Source organism: Misgurnus anguillicaudatus, chromosome 20 (assembly GCF_027580225.2).
Source record: "Misgurnus anguillicaudatus chromosome 20, ASM2758022v2, whole genome shotgun sequence".
Classification (NCBI taxonomy): domain Eukaryota; kingdom Metazoa; phylum Chordata; class Actinopteri; order Cypriniformes; family Cobitidae; genus Misgurnus; species Misgurnus anguillicaudatus.
This window is the reverse complement of record NC_073356.2, coordinates 13635495-13653194: the sequence shown is the minus strand read 5'-3', so window position 1 is coordinate 13653194 and position 17700 is coordinate 13635495. Positions and strand designations below refer to the sequence as shown.

The following is a 17700-nucleotide window of genomic DNA, read 5'->3' as shown; positions in this document are numbered from 1 at the left end:
CTTTCTCCAATCATATAAGATGATTACCCTTTGCTAAAGTCTTGTTTAATGTTGGTTTCAAGTCTGTTGGTCAGATAATTGTGTTTGTTCTCTGTAGTGTATGACTTAAGATGCCAGATGGCACATTGTGACCGGGGGCTACGTGAGCTAGCACGTGGATGCTAATGTTTTGTAGCATTGTTTTCCTAAACTCCTAGCTTTGACTGAGAAATATGTTGTCTTGCGCAAATTTGGTTGTTGTCTGTTGACAAATAAACAATGTTTTTGCCATTGTCTTTATACTAAATTAATTTGGTCAATGACTAACAAACTCCTCAGTTCGAATTAATTATTTGAGAATAATTATCGAAGTGACATCTCACTGACTGGATGTTTACATAGCAACTTACATTGTGTTTCTGACCATAGCCCACATATTCCCATGAGATATCCATGACTGTTAATTCTAACACTAGCAAAAACACGAGGTGACAGCCACACACCTCACTGGCAATTAAAGAGCACCTATTTCATTGCTAAAAACAACAGTATTGTGTGTATTTGGTATAATACAATGTTTTTTTTTATGGTTTATGGATAAAAAACGCATTATTTTCCACATACCGTACATTTTTGTAGCTCCAGATTCCACTCTCTTCCTGAAACACATGGATTTGAAAAGCTCTGTGTCCCTGATTGGCCAGCTAATATGTACGTTGTGATTGGTCTGAATACCTCTGAGGTCAGCAGGAAATGTGACGCTCCTTACCATGTTTGAAAGATTACAGGCTGAGAGTCTGAAGCGGGAGGAATTATGATAATGTCAGTCCACATCAGTGGTTCTCAAACTTTTTCAGCATACGGGCCCCTTGTGATGGTGCATTCCTTTGCGGACCCCCCAAAGAAAATTTCTGACAAAAAACAGTTCTCAAACTTAACATTTAAATTTAACAAAACATTAAATCATACAAAGTAGTGCTGTTGGTTAGTAGTCTTATTTTTTTTAGGTTGGGCTCCGGCCCCCAGTTTGAGAATCACTGGTCTACATCACCAATGTTTGTTATAGTCCAAGAAAAGAGATTTACGTTGGAGACGATAACTCGCGCCATTGTTTACTTTGGGGTTTGTACCTTTTTGCATTTCGTTAATATGTACTAATACACACTTTTACACATCAAAGGAAATGTGAAATTGTGTATCGGACCATTGGTGCTCTTTAAAGAGATGCCACAAAGACCAACAATTAATAAATAGAAAAACAGGAAGAAAAGATTGGAAGGAAAAGTGTACTAGAGATATGGGTGGGGTTTGCGATGTTGTGTACAGTATCTCTCAGTCCTGGCTCAGACGTGAGGAGGATGTGTGACTTGCGTGGTTAGCACACTTGCCAAGTATGCGGCCTTTAAACTTGTATATATCCTGACTAGACAACAGTGGCTCTATTTTGTCCTGTTGTTGTATCCATTGCTTCTTACTCTCTTTTCTCTTTATTTAAGTCAGGAAGGTTGTGCTCCAGGAGGGCCACTTTACAAAGCTACATTCACTAGAGTTATAAGAATCTTGGGAATGTTTTTGGCTCGTGTATTCTTGGATCTTGCTGACACACTTGTTGAAGACAAGATCTTTTTACAGTTGTCCCAAGTGATTATTCATTTTAAGGAGACACTGTGGTATTTCAACATGGAACTCTTAGATTTATACATTTATGATTGTGGTTTAAAGACAGCTTTTTTTGTTACTACTCTGTAAACTTAAGTGTTGAGACAGCCCAGAGTCACTAGAAACCTGCTTTACTGTCCTCTCACGTCCATACGCATACGCGCGCACACGTCGCTCTTGGCCCTGCTCCAGTTGGCAGCCGCTGGTACTGAGGTAACAAGCTAACCTTGGTCAATTACACCCGAGTCACAAAGAGCAAATGTGAGGGGAGGGTTGTGGAGATTGAGGGAAGGAGAGGTCAGGGCCATGGAGACGTACTTGTAAGACACATGCTGCTTTCAGCAGGGCACTGGCTGCTCAATTACTTTTCCAGGGGAAAAGTCATTTAATATTTGGAGGAAATTGAATATTTAATTTGAACAGAAAGCTCTGCCAGTTTTCCTTTCTTGCTCTCTGAACGGTAGTGTGTTCCAGAAACTAATATTGCGTAGCCGTACCTACGTTTTGAAAGCTAGAGAAACCAAGAGATTGTGTTTGGCTTACAGAGAAATTGTGATCGGCCAAAAATTGCCCTTCCTGGCAAGCCGTTTTGTGTTTAAAAGACGTCTTATAGCTGTTTGAACACAACCCAGATGTCAAGTCTAAAACAAAACAGTTTTCTATGATAGAAAAATTTAATGCAAAATTGAGCAAAATTGCTAAATTGAGCAAATGGAAAATTGAGTGAAAATGTAACAAAATAATAATAATAAAATATAAAATATAGACGGTTTCATTGGAAGCACGTGATACACGTCTGGATCCGAACCTTACTTCCGGTTTCGTTTTTTTAATGCTCTGACTAGTTGCTAAACTGATCTCTTGAACAAATGCCTCGTCGAAAATAACAAATGTTTTGGTTTCCTAGGTAACCTATGTGTTGTTTTTTTTGCTTGTTATATAAATAAACTACGTTTAAAGAACTTTGTTGTTATTTATTGTTAGCGGAGTTTACCGGAAGCTAGGTGCAGCCGCTTGTTTATGTTGTTACTGCTGAAACGGTCTATAAAGTAATATAAAATATAATATTATAAAATAAAATAAAATATATAAAATAAAATAAAATGTAAAATGAAATAATATAAAAATGTATACAACAGAAATAAAATATAAAACAATAAAAAAATAAAATAAAATATAAAATAAAATATATAAAAATAAAATAAAGTATGACTTTGATTATACATGATAGAACATCAGACATCTCACAAGTTATTTTGACAAAAATGACATGTAACCAAATTTAAGTTCATTTTGGCTAGAAGTGTGTATGTTGGTATCGTACAACATACACAACGAATTTCCATATCTCTCTGTGTGTGTGTGTGTGTGTGTGTGTGTGTGTGTGTGTGTGTGTGTGTGTGTGTGTATTCATAACAGTCAGGGTACGGCTCATCTGTCATGCGGTAACTGCTTGGATAATAAATGTTAGGTAATTGCATAATAAATATGTAAATGTATTGTTGTTCCAGATAAAATGTAAAACAGCATTTGGAAAACAACTCCAAATAAATATTGAATAACCAAATAAGTCGACGTAAAATAAATATATGCACACTTGTGATGTATTGAATTCTGTTTAAATGCTCCGACGTGTCACTTAAAGTAAAGATTTGCTCAATTTTGCATTCATAGAAAACTGTTTTGAAAGCATGTACACATTGTCTTGTGCATTGTAAAGATTTGTTTGTTTTAAGCTTTTTGTGTATACAGACAAACTAATAAACAATTAAAATTTAGAGGACTTGCATGGTGGCATTGTCAAAAGATCTGCTGAATATCATTCTGTCAATCAATGTTTTAATGCTCAAACTTCATCTAGATAAAAATGCACATCTAAGTGTTGTCGTAGACAAAATACATACACCGATAACTCTTTTTGACTGCTAACATGCTCTCAGCGTCCTCTGTCATCTGATGTATGTGATGGTGGCACTTAGCATAATACACCCCATCCAGCATGAATGTATTGATTGTACATGATATAGATTTTTGGAGTGCGGAGAGTCCCTTAGGTGACTGAATTGACCCAATCCTTTTATCAAGCTTTCTCGTCCAATCATCTGGCCGAGCAGGCAATTTTTTTGCAGGTCATGAAAAAATCAGTAAAAAATTCATTGAAAAACCTGCGGCTAATGCATTCCCGATTAGCGTGTCTAAGTACGGTGTTGTTTTAATTGCGTTGAGGAGGATATAGGATTTTCTTTTTGTGAAAACAAAAACATTGCTTTACACAAGCCGAGGAGTGTTTAAACAGCTGACTTTTGCTAAGCAGTAATGAGCATGCTGTGGTTATTTGTTTGGACTCCTACTCTCTTCCCCAATGTTAGCAAAACCAGGTTTTTCCATGCACAGATTTTCTAAACCCACATCCAACAGATTTAAACTCTTACATATGACTCAAATGAAAGCGTTGTGGGGGTCATGTTTGTATATAAGTGTGTTTTAGCTTCAAGGGCTTCCACTAGATAGCTGTCCGGGCCAAGCCGAAACAAGGCATTCTGGGATACAGTGTGGCACGAGGTGAGGAGATATTAGCTTATAAATCCAATCACCCTCCATATAAGCAGTGTTGTTTGAAAGTGCGCATTTGTTTCTGGAACATATCAAGGTGTTTAGCTTGAATCAAGATCGTAACCTTATGAAAAAGCATCTTCAAAATAAACTGTAGACACTTCACATCGTGCCTTTTTTCCATCTGTGTGTGTTTGTGTAAGGGTGGGTGGCATGGCTGTTGTGGGTTTGTACACATCTTCCTGTGCCACCCATGAGAACCAAGACTTTTGCATTTCCTCCAAAATCCCTCCGTGCTGATTACAGTCTTTGATTTTAGCTTTGTTCTCCTCTTCCTCTCCAACTGTTTCTGCAATGAAGAAATATCGTTTTTTTATTAAATCCTGTCAGATGCATTAGAAAATAACACATTAAATGAAAGAAAGAGAGCTTATGTCAATTGTGGAAAAGGGTGTTCCAAGGATGGAGAGGTGAAGCTGCCGGTGTGTTCGGGTTTGTTTTGGTGCTGTAAATGTGTTGAGCAGATCAGTGTTCAGACTTCACACGGCGCCGGCCGGATCTCTCCGGTTTCATGGATTGACTCCACAGGGCGTTCTCTCCAAATGTCATTACACACACACACTTTTACTCCCTCCGGTGACCACATGAGAAAATGAGATGCAGAAGTTTCAATGTGGTCAATTCAATGCTTGCAATAATTTAACCAATCATTCACATACATGTGCATTGTGTAATTGAACGTCTGTAGACTGAAGTATAATAGCATTTGTACCTGTGTTTGTGTCATTTTAAAACTATGAATCTTCTCTTTAGGACTGCAAAACGATTAATCGTGACTACTTGTTTGCAGAAAAAAAGTTTTTGTTTACATCATGTGTTTGTACTACTGTCTATAATAATTATGTGTATATAAATACAAATGCATGTATAATTTTAAGAAAAAAATATTACTTTATAAAGTATTTATAATTATATTTAATATAAATTATATATAAATACAAAAATGTATATACATATACATAATTATATACGATTAGTTGATTATAAACGATTAGTCGCAATTAATCATTTTGCAGCCCTACTCTTATTTTGTTGCTGTTATGTGATTTGATCCAATAGGATTGAGACCACATGCTGTGTTTCTCACTTCAGTTTCTCGGCCCGAAGCTCCCCATACTTTTCCGATCATTTTTGTGTCTGCACTCTTTAAGTACACTGGGCCACATACAGCCTGTGTGGTTTGTGCGAGTGTGACCTATATCTGCTGAATCAAATGGAGCTCAATGGGGCCAGGCCATGTCAGTCTCATTCGCCTCGTGGTAAAACTAAGCAGGCAAATCCTGTTTCGAATCGTGTGACGCATCCGACCTCAAATGTAAATTATGCAGGAGTTCGGTTTACGCGCACGCAATATCATAAATTTGCCCACAACGTAAGGGTGGAAAATTATGTCGGTGTGTTTAATGCCTCCTTCCTCTGGGTTAGGGCTAGACTACGGTATGTTAAGTGTCTTAAAAGATCATGAGCTATTTAAATGGATCAAGTTAACTTGGTTTGGGCCCTTTGGGATGGATTTAAAGGTGGTTTTACATGCCTGTGTGGAAAAGTCATCTGGACTTGTTCTTAATTTGTCTGTGTTTTCTGTGCTGTTTAACATTTACCTGGGATATAAAGCTTTCCTTGCGAGCAAGCATTTAGTCGAAGAACAGCTGTGGCGTGGGAAGCGAATGGCGTGGCGTGTTCTACGAGAATTGAGTGTTGCCATGTAAGTTGAAAAATCGTAACTTTGGCTGATGTTCGCGCCGCGTTAACCAATCGGGAGCTTGCTCTAGTAGTGACGTGATTACAGAAAGCGAGCGGAGGCAGAAGAAGCCCCTCCCATGATGCAAATTTCCACGTGAATGTCTCTAATGACTAAGATTTCACGCGCAAATGAAGCGAGTAAACTCAAAATGTTTAAGTGTCCAACTACGCGCGAATATTGCTTTTTTGCCGCCTCTTCCGCGTCTGGTGTGAACGCACAGTAATGTGGAGCCAATAAGTTGAAGCTCCAAAAGGCAAATACATCATCATGCATGTATTCCAAATGACTCCAATGAGTCTTCTGAAGCGATACATTTGTAAGAGAAAATTTTAAAATTTTTGAGCCAATTTAACGATCGATGACGTATATCCATAGAAACGTACTGATCATTTTGCTGAGTTTAAATGTGGTGGTGCATCGATAACCTCACATCTAATTGGTTCTTTCATGTCTTGTGACTAGGTGCCTTATGAGTTATGTCTAATTTTAACATAACATTTTTGTGATCAGCTGAAGAAAAGTAGTCGAGAGAATTAACGTATTTGGGTAAACTATTCCTTTAACATAAATTGTGTGCTATATAAACTACTTGCGGTTTTCTGTATAATTCTCATTGACTGTCATTGATAATCAAATTTCTTTAAAGCAATAACAACAATAGGTTTGGAAGGGCATTAAGGTGGAGAGGATTTGCTTTTTTGGTCGAACTGTTCCTTTAAAATATATCTCATCTATGATCGGTTCTTCTTTGTGATCTACTAAACCACCACCGCAGAAGCTCTTCACTCTAGATGCATTATCTGTCTCGTGTGTTTCATTTCATCTTGTTTGTCTTTCCCTCTCACTATCTATCTCTCATGCAATCCTGTCTGCTTTTCTGGAGGCCTTGGAGTTAGAGATCTGTTGTGTTAATGTGTCAGCATAAAGCCGGCCAGCTTCTGTCTCTTGATCTGTAGCAGAAGTGACTGCGGGGGCCCGGTTAGGGGCCGTTGTTGTCCAGAGAGTTCTGTTGACAAAGCCTCGCTTTATTGGGCCAGCTGTAACCGTAAAGGTAGTCGGAAATCTCCCATAACCTGTAATTCACCCTGACATTTATTTATTTTCTTATAAACGAAACATGCGTCTCTCTTAAAATTGCAAAGTTTTGGCCGTTGCCTCGCACTGGCAGTTTGTCACTCAAGCGTGCCTAGCTCGGCTCTGGTGTCCTTCTGTAAGCTGCCCGTGGCACAGAGCCAAAGCTGAGCTGATTAACAGAGCGGAGAGGAAATGATGACCATGTTTCTGTTCCTAGACACAGACTCGGTTTGCCACCCCGCAGGGCTCCTTCAAACGCACCTGGAGAGCGAGACTCGCATACAAGTCCTGTCGGAAGCAGAGGGAATTTAAGCACGTCTCCGGTTACACCTTCTCATTTGGAATGGTGGCTCTGGTGTTTAAAGGGAGGATCTGGTGACCTTAAAATCAGCCTGCTGGGTATGCTATAATACCCAACCTGTCCACAAAAAAACTACCTAATCAAGGTCAGTCCCTGGCTTTCAGAATAGACAGCTTGGAGACATCATCGCGTCATCCAGCCTCTAATGTTTGTGGTTTAAAGGGCCATTGCAGGGCCAATTTTTACAGCCAGGGCTGCCAGTGGAAGCATTCATCTGATCTGGAGGCAGCTCTTGCTCCCTATTGGTAAAGAGTTGATTTAAAGTCCAGGAGAGAGAAGTAATTTTTAAAAGAACGGACCCTGAGGACCCTCGTGTCTTATGTGGACATTCCAGTGCAGTGATGTAGGGGTTTGTAATGAGGTGCCTCGGTTGGCCTTGTGCACCGGATCATCTCTGTTTCTCTTCAGCTCATCTGTGGCTCTCGCTTCAAGTGCACAAATTTTCAAGCTGCATGATGCTGTAGACTTTTTATGCTCGTGTAAAACCCTTTCATTGTCATTGCTGACTTTGGCCATGCTTCGCTTTGAGTCACTGACCAATCAGCTTAAAGTAGACTCCGTGAACGCAGATGTACATACAGCAGTGCTGCTGACCCAAATCTTGGGCAAATATCGTCATGTGTGCTTGTTTCCTTTTCTCCTTCAGAAGGTTCCCCAGCATCTGGAGGACATGTGTGGTGAGAGGAAGGAGGCTTTGTAATATTTTTGTCTTTAAATGCTGCCTTGGTTTCTCATGCACTCTCTGCCTCTTTCAAGTCGTTCATGTTATAACAAATTTCTGCATGTTAAACGAGAGATCTCTGTTGGCACGTGACCCACATTCTTTGTTGATGAGATCCAGGTCCTTGCTGCTATATTTAGCATTGGTTATACGAAAAGGCTGTCAGTGTTTAAAGCCCCTCACGAGATTGTACGACCCCACCAGCTTTCTATTAAATCCATTACGATTTCATGTTAGTGATGTATAGACTTCCTACGTGCCGATAAAATAATTCCAGATTATTTCTTTCTATTTGTGTCATGCATCTTTCAACATCTATGGGATTTATGCTTACTCTGGATAAACCTCAGCCTTCTGGTAAATTACAAGGAGCTTTCACACTTCTTTATAGATTAAGGATGTGCAACCCACTTTTCAAAATTTGACCAAGTGGGTTGTCTGAACTCATTAGCAATGGTTTTTAATAGAAGATGGATATTAAAGGAGGTTTACTTGTAGTCCTCTCTCAAAAAAAACCCTTAATACTGCTAACGGCTGTCTGGGGGGATGTTTGCGAAAAGATTGCTATTAAAAAGGGAAGTTTCTCAGGCTGTACAGGAAGTGGTTTCAAGCAAATGCTTTGTTCGTTTAGGATCTGTTGGCTCTTTAAATATTAATTTCTTTAACCTTTAGAAAAGGTATGCTTACATTTGCCTATTTAAATGCATCTTGATGTCACATTGTGGGTGTCATACAGACTTGAGGTTCAAGCGTCCTCATTGCATATGTGCCCCCATTGAAGCGCTAAGCATGCTGGGAGTTGTGAGTCCCGCTTGGGTCGTCTACGTGATGAAGTGTGTGTGTGTATGAGAGACACTTCTCGCTCTGTTGCACACCCGCATGCTTTTGGCACTCATTAATGAGGCTCTGAGCTCCTCTGGGACAGGGCAGAGGGGGTTTTTGGGAGGCAGGGTGGCTGTTCATACGTGCGCCGCGGGTAAGTGGCGTCTCTTAGCTTGTGCCAGATCTCCGTCTCCCAAGCTTTGCCAACCAAGTCAGCTAGTCTATGAATGAGCCTAGCATTGTCACAGCAACTGTCTTTGTGACAGATCTTGTTTGACAGAAGTTTGTGTGCAGTGCAGGCCTATTATCTTGCTGAATAATGACTTTAAAGTCTGGAGTATAGTCTGTTTTTTACGTGAACGCACAGCCTTGCAAAGTATTGTTTTTTGACTTTCGAGGGGTGCGAATTGCGATACAAATCAATGCATTCCCTGGCTAAATACCACATTTTCAAAAATTCGGTCCGCAGGGATCTGATAACAAAAAATTGCATCACACTCACTGTACACGGACCCTTACGTACACATGCAAAATGGACCATATATGTAGTGTACGGCCTGCATATTGACTGTGCACAGTTTTGTCGTACATGTTTAACCTGTTTTAGCAAGAACATGGCAGTTAAAAACCTCATGGGGATTATAGTTACTACTATTAAATGCTTGTGCAATTTAAACCAGATTTGTTGTTTATTATTAGTAGCTACACATAATATGTTGATAGTTTAAAACTTGTCTAAGCCAAGAAATGTCACAACACAACATATGAAATTGAGTTTAAAGCAGTTGTGTTGACAACTAGTCCCTGTATGGAGTGTATTAAGCTTCAAGCCTGGCAGATGTTTATATCCTGTCATGATTATTTTAAATGTGCTTATAAATGTTAAGCAATTTCTTCAATCATGTTTAGCACACTCTGTTGTTAAATTGCTATATAATAAAGCGTAATATAATTTTTGTTAATGTTATATTTCTGAGAAAATATCTGTTTTAAGATCAGTTTGTTGTGATAACACAGTGTTTAGCGGAAAGGTTAAATGGACTGTTTTCCGCATGTTCAGCCATGACAACTCAGATTACAGTCTAATGCTGATAATGTATTTACACACAATCTCTGTGAATCGGCATAGTTTCCCATTTCGAAATTTAATGTCCATTATTTTTACTGTAGCGTACCCAGTAGCGAACCGTGTTGCACCTCTGTGGCCCCGTCAACACTGATATCCAACTCAGCATTTTGCCAAGCAGGAACACCATACGTAGCACGAGTAGGAAATAAGTGTGGCGGTTTGCCAAGTTCAGACGGAAGGAGGGTGGAAATAAAAAAGAAAACACAGACTTAAAGGCAAAACGCGCTTGTGGTCGAGTTTTTTTTAGACAAATGAGGTGTGTGTGCTTGAAGCCGGTAATACTCTATTCAGAAAGCATTGTTGGCTCAGTGCCAGACCACGGGGTGAATGTGAGCGCGGGGTAATTGCTGCCTACCCAGCAGCCTGCTGGATCCTGCTCGTGGGATCCAGTGACAGCATCACGCATTTCAGCCCAGTCTTCTGAGTCTTCGCAAACACATAAACACGCACACGTTGATATTCTTGCAGTCTCTTTACAAAGCACCCCACCGTGGCTTATTAAAGCAATAACGTAGTTCATTCTAAAAGTGACGCTTTGTATCACTTGCTAATTCTGGTGCCTGAGAGAGCAGCAATGTGGTTGAGCTGTGGCTTTGTATGCAGACTATTTTGAGCCCAGCTTTGTCTGTGCATATGTATGTGTGTGTGTGTGCTTGCATGCCTGCAGGTGTGTTCAAGTGTGTGTGCACTCTAACAAGGTGCTCTGGTGGTTTCACACACCACAAGCCCAATCAGCTGCTGTCAGCCTTCTGCAGTGCATCAGTGCGTCTCGATCTGTGTGTGTGTTTGTGTGTTGATGTGTCTACCGGGAGATGTGATGTTCACCTGTCAGTGTCAGCCCCCGCACCGGAACCTACTCACACACACGTATGCCTTTTGTTTCCCCTGGCCCCGCCTTCAGCTTAACCCCACAGGAAACAATGGCAACGCTCAAACCTAACACTTTTAATTGGGCCTTTCCTTCAAATTTGTCACATTTTATCACGTTTAAATCTTTTTTCTCATGAATTAAACGATTTAGAGGAACACATTTAAAGTCATTGTGTGTCTTGAGGTTACTTTCAGAAGCAAATTAGTAGTGTTTTCTAAGGAAGCATCATTGTTATTTAGGGTAATGACTTGGACCAGAACAGACTGGCATTTGTGGTATTGGGTTTTGCATAGTCAGTAATTTTTCATGAATATTTTCTGGTAAAAAAATATAAAGTTCCCATTCACAGTGGATCATTGCAATTGTGTTACACTGCCTAGATGCTGCTTTGACTGTCTAGCCGACGTGTTTCCCCTCAGTACTGTACTGTAGGTGCGATTACTGTATTTCCCCCACCTTCATAGCACGGGAATATCTACTGTATAGTACCCATTTCAATATGACTGCTGGGATGGAGAAGATGCAGTCATTGTGTGTTAGGGAGATAACATTTTGAACTGTCAATCTTAATGCTTTTGATATAATTTGTTATGCCTTTTCCTGTGAATGTTTTTTTTATGAATTTGCATAATGAGTAGTTAAATACACAGGAGAATATACACAGGTTTGTAATAATATCTTCAGGTCCTGCTGTCTTAATTTAGTCTTTCTGTTGTGTGCCAAATCATCATTTCTTTTCATAAAGCTTCATGATGCATCAGTAGCTACGTTTCCATTAAAGATTTGTGCTAAACTTTACTGTTAGTTTCTAAATGTTAACAAAAAACTATTGCGACATGACATTGTTTCTATTAACCAATGTTATGCGACTAAAACGTAATTTTAAGCGTAAAGCCCATGTTATAGTCGTGCGTAAGGTCTATGCCAGAGGTTATCCGTAGCCTGTGCTTAGCCTGACCGTGCACCTCACCAAGTTGTTAACACTGCGTCAGTTGTATGCGGACTGCAAGGACTGTGATTGGTCCACTTGACCCCTCTCATCAGGTAAAAAAACTGCATCATTTGCATTTCTGTTTGCGACAGTGAGATGGGCCAAGTTGGGTCATGATTTAACTCAAACCGCAACAAAAGTCACTGGCTATTTACTTCGATCACTGTTGGTCTTCTCAAAACTTACACAACAAGGGGCTTTTTCTTCTTCGTAACTGAGCACGCTGATGCTTCTTTGGCAGTTGAGCTGCTACTGTGGTTACACGCGAGGATACTGCCTACCAGTGGTCTGCGCGTGTTTTTGCATGTCGACGCAAACGACGACGCAGAAGTATATATGAAAACCGACGCGTAGCCTACGCCATTGTGGCTGCGCCGTAGGATGTACGCACAACTGTAATGAGCCCTTAAGTCAATCTATAAACCACACAGACCAACATGTGGGTGACATTGGAATACTGCAAGAGCAACTCGAAAGCATACAGAGCATTTTGATGTCATTCGCTTGACGTTTCTTGTGACGCCTCATGAAGTCGAAAACACCTCTTTTGTCTAGCGCGCCATATTTAAATAATGATCATGTGACATTTACACACGTCATGTGACCTGCAAATGCAAACATGCCTTTTTCAAATTGCCTGATAAACCACTTCACTCAAGGGTAAAAACTTTTTTGCGATATATGGGAGTTTATGAAAAATTGCTGTTGTGTCCATTGGTCGTATTTTAAAATTCACTTTTGTAATGGTAATGGAAACGTAACTAGTGTAAAATATCGCTATGAGTTTCTTTTTTTTGACACTCATGTTGACGTAATGTCCGTCTGCATATTTCTGCTGAAGTGTGCATTTTTCATTTACTAAAAATATTGTCTGTCTATGGGTAAGATGGTGATACAACAACAAAGCAGTGGTAGCAGTGAAAAGACAGATACAGAAAACTTCCTGTCTACTACAGGATGCTGTCTAAATATTGATAATTTGAATCGAAATTGCATCACAAAATTTGTTGAGGTATATGCAAACATTGTATTGCTAGCTGAGAGAACCAATATCATATCAAGTCTTGGCAAGATGTCTAATTTAGTTTCATTAACAATGCTGCATTTGATAATTGTCTATATATGGTGCATGGTGATGCCTTTATGTTGATCTTCCCTCTTTCTCTCTTTCTTTGTGCAGGATGATAATGATGGGATGCCCTGGTCGGAGGAGCGGGTGGTGCGGAAGGTTCTTTATCTCTCACTGAAAGAGTTTAAGAGTTCACGGAAGCGCCAGGTCTGTGACGACCTTAGTAATGGAGGAAAAAACTCCAACGGTAAGCCACGGTTTTACAGCCACATTACAAGTGCCATTTACACAAACAGTGTCCGTTACCAACGATGCAAAAGTTTGGTTTGATCTCCCCGCGTCTGGTAAAAGGAAGTTCTTCAGGAATTTTTCATTGAGTGAATGTGTCAGTGAGTAAAATCGTCTGATAAATCCGGTTTACTTTAGAGCTTTGGAAGTTGTATGATAGCAGCGTGTCTGACGCCGCAGCTCGGCACTCTGGGACTTCACATCACACGGGCATCAGAAAGCCAGAGCTTTCACAAGAAAGCGCTCAGAGGCTCCAAACGGAACAAAGAAAAGACCTCATACGTATGAGTTTTAACAGGGAGAAGGAGACAAGGGGAAGACTTCTCTTGATGTGGGCTAACCCTTTTTATCTTTAAATGGGTTAAAAGAAACAATAAAAATAAAGCGATACTATATTCCCTTTAAGTTGCTAGCGTCTGTCAGCTGTTCTCATAGACGTGTGTCATGGTTGACGCTAGGGGTGGATGATATGACCCCCGGTCCGTTAGGTATGTAACACCCTTGTTTTATCATCCAGCTAATTTATATTGAGTTTCACACAACGTAGGTCATATTGTATAACCTGACTTCATACCTCAGCCTCATTTACATAAGTGTCCAGTTCGATATGGCATCTGCTATACCAATATAGTATACTTACAGTAATATAACTGTTGTTGTGGCTGTCACCTGTTTATAGTTTTAGCTTTTCAGCTAAACACAGCAACCTCAGTCTCCCAATGTAAACATGCTGAGAAAGCATCATGCTGAGGGGATACTGTTGAGACTACAGCAGGAGGTTAGATATGCACTCTTTAAATAATCTCACCAAACAGATAATGCACTCCTATTCAATAGTCCTTAATCTTGTTTTCTTGTTGTACCGCAACAGTGCAACCTGAAAGTAGTGGTAATCCGTTTGTATTCACTAAGTGTTTAATGTAGGGTTAATCCAAAAGAAGGGAAGTCTTTGCAACGCCTCCGGGCAGTTATTTCACTCATGCTAAACCAAAGTCCTATCTACTTGAATAGGGATACGATATCACTAAAATCAAGTGCTTAAATCACAATTAAACAACATATTTCTGACCAACATTTAAACCTGATATTAACCATACAATAACATTTGTTTTTCTTATGCTCAAAATGCGCAAAAAACACCTTTATTCAAAGTCGTTTCAGGTACTGCGCATACACACAGGTTGGATGCGTCCTAATTTGAACTCTCTCTGTGCTGTACAGTTTGTTCATTTATAGTTTGCAGGGTTTTCCGCAGAAAATGTGTTAGTTAAGGTGGTAGGGCTGGGTGGGTGGTTGTTGCTGGGGGCGTGGCAATCAAAGGGACGGGGCTTATGCGTCATGATGAAAATAAAAATATTTTTATTAAAAACATTCAAATTAAACTTAATTTTAAAGAAACTATGACAGAAAGTCAATACTAGATTATTAATTAATTAAATGTTTTTTAACAGATACCTCTAACGGGAATAGCTGCGTGATAAAGTAAAACTAAAGGGTTAATAAAAAAACTGAAGCAGATTTGTAAAACGTCTTGCGAACGATGATAGATAGCGCGAATATTGTAAAAACTGATTATTTCCCACTATTAATTACATTATCTTAAAGGAGTGTAACTACTGTAGCATGTAAATAATGCACATAAATAACGTGAGCAAGAGCGCTTAACAATTATATCTAATCAACAGGCACGTGAAACCTAGCTACTGTAGCAGGTTCCTCAAACAACAAAATCACCAGCTAACTTACTTTAAATTACTTTAAATATCTCACGGGCACGTGTTTTACCAACTGGCTATCCTCCAGTTCGGCCGTGAGGTGTGCGTGCACGCTCGCGGTGTGAAGCACGTCCGCACTATTCTCCGAGATACACTTGACGGCCTTTTGTGCAGCGAAATTTTATTTTTTTTAATTACCTAGTTAAGGCGGTAGGGTTTCCCAGCTTAGGCGGGCTACCCGAACTGCAAAGTGCTGCGGGAAACTCTGGTTTGTGCATTTTCATCTTGAACTTCTTGCTGTATTGCAACACTTTGCACATGTTGCAGCTTTTTATAAGCATGTTCCTCTGTGTCGTTCTTTGTTTTGCCGATACTCTTTTCCATTCCATTGGTGCACCATCTAAAAGGAATAATCGTGTAGTTTTGGACCTTTTCCTTTTGTCATCATCTCAACTGTTTAACTAAGTATTTTCCAGCGTGGGAAGCTGGGAAAAGTAGATCATCTCAGCTTAAGTGCAGCTCGCTTATGGTCAATGCTCAAATCCAAGACACACATATGCCACCATCACTAGGATCTTGTGTTGGTCAGTGATGGAGAGTCTCCACGCGTCTGAATGAACCAACCGCATGTGATGACAGACCTAGACAGATGCTGCCCGGCTGTTCTGCTCCTAAAACCCATCATTTTCCAGCTCAGCTGGCATAGCAGACAGAAGGGAGACCGTCAAGAGACTTGTTTTAGCTTTTGTGCTCCAAACAATGTGGCACTGGCATCCGTTTTAAAGAAACCTCATGAGAACAAAAACAGCCGGTTTTGCCCATCACAGTTGCGCCTGCCACACAGGCCCCATTATACACTATTGCACCATTGTATCCATTCTTTTTTTTTATAATTATAATTGTATTCATCATATTTTTTTATTTATCTGAATATGTCATTTAAATATTCACACCTCCTACAATGCTTTGCTACAACACTACATCAAGAGCTGTTTATGGACGGTGTTGGCATCACCGCATAAGGCTTCACTTGGATACTCCGATCATGAGATGATGAACTGGTGTAGCTGAATGCACAGCACTCTATTAAAAATGTCAGAGTGATTAGTCTAGATGTGTGTTATGTGCTGTAGTTACGCTCCAAGCATCAGGTCTGAGACATGACGCTCCCTCACCGCAGTTCTCCATTCGTTCCGACCCAGTCATTACTCAACATTAACTAATGGGTCGCACATCGTAGCCCGTATGGCACGCTCACACGCAGACACCATCCTTCTCTCTGGAAACCAGGAGGGGAACGCAGCGAGGCGATTGGCTTAGTTAAACAAGGATAAATATGATTAGAGGCCCTGAAGGACAGACTGTTGAGAGGGAGACTTAGGGATGTTTGGCTCCGATAGACTCCGACTGTCTTTCACGCAACCACTCGTGTGAGACCAACATATGTAAAACACGGCAAGGAAAGCAAGCAGCCAGCGTTAAGCTGTTTACATCTGATCCGTCTCCGCCCACGTCAGCTCAGCTCGGCCGGCTCTCTCGGGGTTTGGCTCCACGTGTGGCGATGAAGGTTCTCGCACTCGGAGAGTCGTTTATGAGATGGCGACTTTGGGTACCGTTTCTATTTGGAGTTTGGATTTTCAGTGTTGTCAAATGCAGAATTTGGTCCCATATCCGACCACTTAAGTGGTACTCCAGCTGTTTGGAGGCTCGAGCCACATCTCTGGAAATGTTTGACGATTCTGGATGTTCATTTCACGATTGTTGCGAAACACGAAAATTAGATCAGCTGAGCCGTGTAAACGGATTTAACTGGATCTTGGAAAACTAGCAGTAAGAGCCAGGGCTGGACTCTTAGCTGCTTGCTTCAGATGTATTAAAAGATAGTTCCCACAAAAATCCTCATGTCACATTGACATCAAACTTCAAAATTTCAGCATATGATCTTCACACACCAGTTAATATTAAACATTCGTAAAAGGACAAAAGCAGTGTGATATATTTAATGCAGATGTGTACTTACATTATCGCAAAATTTCCAAGGATTTGTAAATCCAGAGAAATTCCTGTTTTAAATAAAGGCTCGTACCTTGTCCCCTCGTAATTGTTACTCATTTAGTGACTTAATATCCGCTCTATCCTCAGCTTCCAATTGTAAAAACTATGGCAACATGAGTGGACAAATGCGGAAGTGGTGGTTATACAGCATCTAACACGCAGCTGTTGTGTCTTGTAGATAAAGGGCCGTTCACATTATAAAGATAACTATAAAAAAATGTAAAAATCTTTTTTTTTATTAAAGAGAATAGCGGAGTTCACACAACAACTTTAACAATAAAGATACAATGAACAATATCGTTGGGGTCACTTTCTGAGTGATTTTTCCCCACCTGATGAACGATAAACCATTGACAGCAAATCAATTTGAACTTCAAGTGCACGCGCACTTGAAATGACAGTGAAGCTCATAAAAAATTACCTGAGGTATCCAGCGCTGATGCAGTTGCTGTGAAATTGACTACGTAAATAGGCGTGTCGTTATATTTGCGCTGCCTACTGCTGTGACATCATACAACTGAGAGCGTCGTTGTAAATTCCCATTTATTTATTTCCACCACAAATAGATGTTTGCTGATCGCGTTTATCACTAACGTTACCTCTGTCTCA

At 40.2% G+C, this 17700-nt stretch overlaps 1 protein-coding gene across 1 annotated transcript in view; it reads left to right on the top strand.

The window, feature by feature from the left end:
* The window catches only part of jarid2b (jumonji and AT-rich interaction domain containing 2b), a 149929-nt gene that overhangs the window by 67911 nt on the left and 64318 nt on the right, over positions 1-17700 (top strand). The window contains exon 2 of the mRNA XM_055219622.2: positions 13145-13280. Coding sequence (XP_055075597.2) covers positions 13145-13280 — 136 coding nt within the window. The remainder of the gene's footprint in view (positions 1-13144; positions 13281-17700) is intronic.